Genomic DNA, 3,513 nt, shown 5'->3' on the forward strand with positions numbered 1-3,513 from the left:
GCCTTCAGCCAGGGGTGTGATCCTGGAGACCCAGGATCCAGTCCCACGTCAGGCTCCCTGCATGGAGCCTGCTTTTCCCTCTGCCTGTGTCTCTGCCTCTCTCTCTCTCTGTCTGTCATGAATAAATAAATAAAATCAAAAAAAAAAAAAAAAAGAAAGAAAGAAAGAAAGAAAGAAAGAAAGAAAAAGAGCATCAACGTTTGGATGGGTTTAGCTGTCATTCCGTGTTGGAGACAAAAAGTTTTGCACTAAGGGAGAGATGGTGAACCAGGTCAGGAGGGCTGGCACCCCCTGGTTACCCCCCCATCCCCAGACTCACAGCAAAACATAATCACAGACTAACATTCTTTAATCACAAAGGCACTTGAGAACCCCTACAAACCCAAAGTCTCCACCAAGAGTGGTCCTGCAGATGCCCCACCCATCCGTGGCACTCAGAGTTCATCATGACCTGGAGAGGGATCCACACTGGGCTTGATGAAGATGCCTTCCATGGCCTTCCACGTATTGTGTGTATTGGCGCTGGGCATGCCATGCACTTCGTGCTGCCCACGGATGGGGCTGCCGTACTGCTCCCCAGTGACTGACAGGAACACAGAGGTGCCCACGTGCTGGAAGCGCACAGCGGCCTCCCGCTCCCAGTGCTGCCCTGAGCAGCGCACGGTCCACAGATCCAGGTCGTCACCCTCACCGTCTTCCCCAAAGGCGCTCACTTCCTATAGGTACAGGGGGTAGAAGGGCAGTGCTCATCACAGAGGGCACACTAGGTCCCCTGTGGTCCCTTTGGCAGCAGCACTCACACCCAGGGCACGGGGCCTTGGTTCCTTCCCTGTACCTTTCTGAGCCTCAGCTTCCACAGCTGCAAAAATAGGACACTACTGCCACCACCTCCAGCACCCAGTAGGCTCTTCCCAAACGGGTGTCTTCAAACACATGTACACCCTACCAAACCAGACACATCTGTCTGGGCAGTAACCCTTGGCCCTCAAGTAGCTAAGGCCTCCTCCTCCTGTCTCCTTTCTCCTCCATGTTTCCCTTCAAACTTCTCTGAGCCTCACACAGCATGATGTCCAGCCCCTCAGGCTGACAGGTCTCTATTTCAGTCTTTCTTCTGACAAGTCCCCCAAGCAGCCTCTGTTCCTACCCACTCCCTCCCTAACCCCACAAGCCCCTCAAGCCCCTCCCACCCAAACTCCACCCCTCCACCTCTCCAACCCTCAGTTCCAATGAATTCCGTTGGAGCACAAGGCCCTAGTCTCCCCTCTGTGGCCTGGAGAACTCCTACTCGGCCTTCCAGACCCAGCTGGGAGTTCCTGCTCCCCTGCTGGGTTTCATATTCCCCACCCCAAAGGCCTTGTGGATCCCCTTCCAGGATCCAGCTCACCCCCCAGGACATGAGCTATCTAGCTGGATCTCCCTTCCTGTAGTCACCCCCGCAGAGGCGGTGCTCAGTAAACATTTCTGGGCTGAAATGCTCATTTCGCAGAGGAAGCTGAGGCTGAGAGCCACTGACAGGAAGTCTAAATTCTGTCCCCGGGCCCTACACACACACACACACACACACACACACACGGAGCCTCACCTGGTTATTGGACAGCGGCGAAGGAAAGTGGTGCGTGTGCAGGTTCTTGCCGGTGAGCACGTGCGTGAGCCGAACCGCCTGCCCGCAGCGCACGGGGGACCCGCGCGGGCACCCGCCCTCCGAGCCGCCGCGGATCCGCCAGTAGCTGTTGGCGTCGTCAGACGCCTCCACGCCAGTCACCGATTGTTGGCCGCTGCCTAAGGAAGAGACACCCCCCCCCACGCACCCCCGGGTCGCGGTCAGTCTCTGAACCCGCTGCCCTTGACCCGGACGCCGTAAACTCCGCAGGACAACGGCTCACTCCCAACCCCCAGCTCCGGCCCTGGGCCCCCCGCTGACCTCCCGAGTCCCTTGGCCCGCAGCTCCTGGACGCCTCGCCCCCGATATCCCGAGGACCCCCCCTTAAGACGGTCCGGCCCTAGCCCCCATGGCCCCTCCCAGAAACTCCAGCCCCCCAGCCCGGCTCCTCGACGACCCCCCGCTGCCACCCCACCTTCAGACTCCCAGCCCGGGCTCCGCCCCCCGACGATGCCCCGGGCCCCGCGCACCGGATCCGTATTTGATGTCGTGCGAGTGCAGCCGCACCCTGTGCTGCGTGTTGAACAGCTTCAGCACCGACCCGCAGGTCACGAGCCTTGCGCCGGTCTTGGCGGCACCGCTGCCCGGCACCAAGAGCGTCAGCAGCAGTCCCAGAAGCGCCGGTCCGGCAGCTCGGCCGCGGCCCGCGCTCCACATCGCCCCGGCCGAGCTCCGGCAGCTCGGGCCCACGGGACGCTTCCGTCTCCGCCACCGGCCAATCCGGCTCTGACAGAACCAGTGGAGGTAGCCAATCGCCAGCCAGCACGGCGCTCCGCCTGCATTGCCATTGGGTCGGCGTGGAGGGGATCCGCCCCCAGCTTTCCAGAGCGGCGACTGGGAGGGGGCTGGAGACACGAGGAGAGTTTTGATTGGTCCACGCTTCCGAGGCCTCACCAATGAACGCCAAGGGAAGTCTGGAGCGGCGCCAAGTGGTAAGAGAGACGCTGCCCACCTGAGCTGTAGGTTCGGGCGCCGCATCCGGGGGCCGCTGAGCTCCCGCACACCTGGCTGGGGACCTGCGGATCCTGCGGACACGTGTTCACAAAACTCCTTGATCTTGGATCCTCGGGTCTTCAATCCGATCTTCCCTGTCGGACTCTGGGTCCTCAGCTTCTGGGTGGCTGAACCCCTAGATTCTGTGGTCACAAGGCCGGTGGATCTCAGATACTGGGTCACTTGGTTCTTCAGTCCCTAGATCTCAGGATTAGTTAATTCCCTAGTCATTCGGTCACTGCCTCCTTTCTGAGAATGGGTCACCTCGGTCCCTGGATCCTGGAGTTTTTAAAGCCCCCTGCCAACTCACTGACTCTTCTCGGGGCCGAATTATATGCACTCGGCCATCGGGCAGCAGAGGGCAGCAGGGATCTGTGGTGCTGAGGATAATGATAGGTTTTCACCAGAAAGCCCCAAAGTTTCTTAGGAAACCAGAACTGTGGGAAGCCAAGTGACTGTGGGAACTAAGGGTAGGTCACCATGTGTGCCAGGTTTCCGATGTGAGTGGGTCGCTGTCTTCAGTGCCTTCTCGGAGGGCTTTCTGCTCAGTCTTCAAGGGCGGAAAACGTATATACGAATGTTTATTTATTCATTGGTGAAACATTCTGTCTTTTTTTTTTTTAAGATTTTGTTTATTTATTCACGAGAGACACAGAGACAGAGAGGCAGAGACACAGGAAGAGGGAGAAGCAGGCTCCATGCAGGGAGCCCGACATGGGACTCGATCTCAGGACTCCAGAATCATGCCCTGGGCGGAAGGCGGTGCCAAACCGCCTAGCCACCCAGGGCTGCCCCATTGGTGAAACATTCTTATGTTGACTTAACTCCAGGCCCTGTGCTGGGGGCCACTGGGAACTGGC

At 58.9% G+C, this 3,513-nt stretch overlaps 1 protein-coding gene across 1 annotated transcript; it reads right to left on the reverse strand.

Annotated features, from left to right (window-relative positions):
• Nucleotides 1-331: 331 nt before the first annotated feature.
• On the reverse strand, nt 332-2,374 carry SDF2L1 (stromal cell derived factor 2 like 1). The gene is made up of 3 exons (XM_077874578.1): nt 2,131-2,374; nt 1,583-1,779; nt 332-716 (listed from the first exon to the last, which is right to left on the reverse strand). Exons 1-3 carry the CDS (start codon nt 2,315-2,317, stop codon nt 435-437), a joined length of 666 nt encoding a protein of 221 aa, XP_077730704.1. The 5' UTR covers nt 2,318-2,374; the 3' UTR covers nt 332-434.
• Between the last annotated feature and the right edge of the window lie 1,139 nt (nt 2,375-3,513).

Source organism: Canis aureus, chromosome 27 (genome assembly GCF_053574225.1).
Source record: "Canis aureus isolate CA01 chromosome 27, VMU_Caureus_v.1.0, whole genome shotgun sequence".
In the NCBI taxonomy this organism is placed as follows: Eukaryota; Metazoa; Chordata; class Mammalia; order Carnivora; family Canidae; genus Canis; species Canis aureus.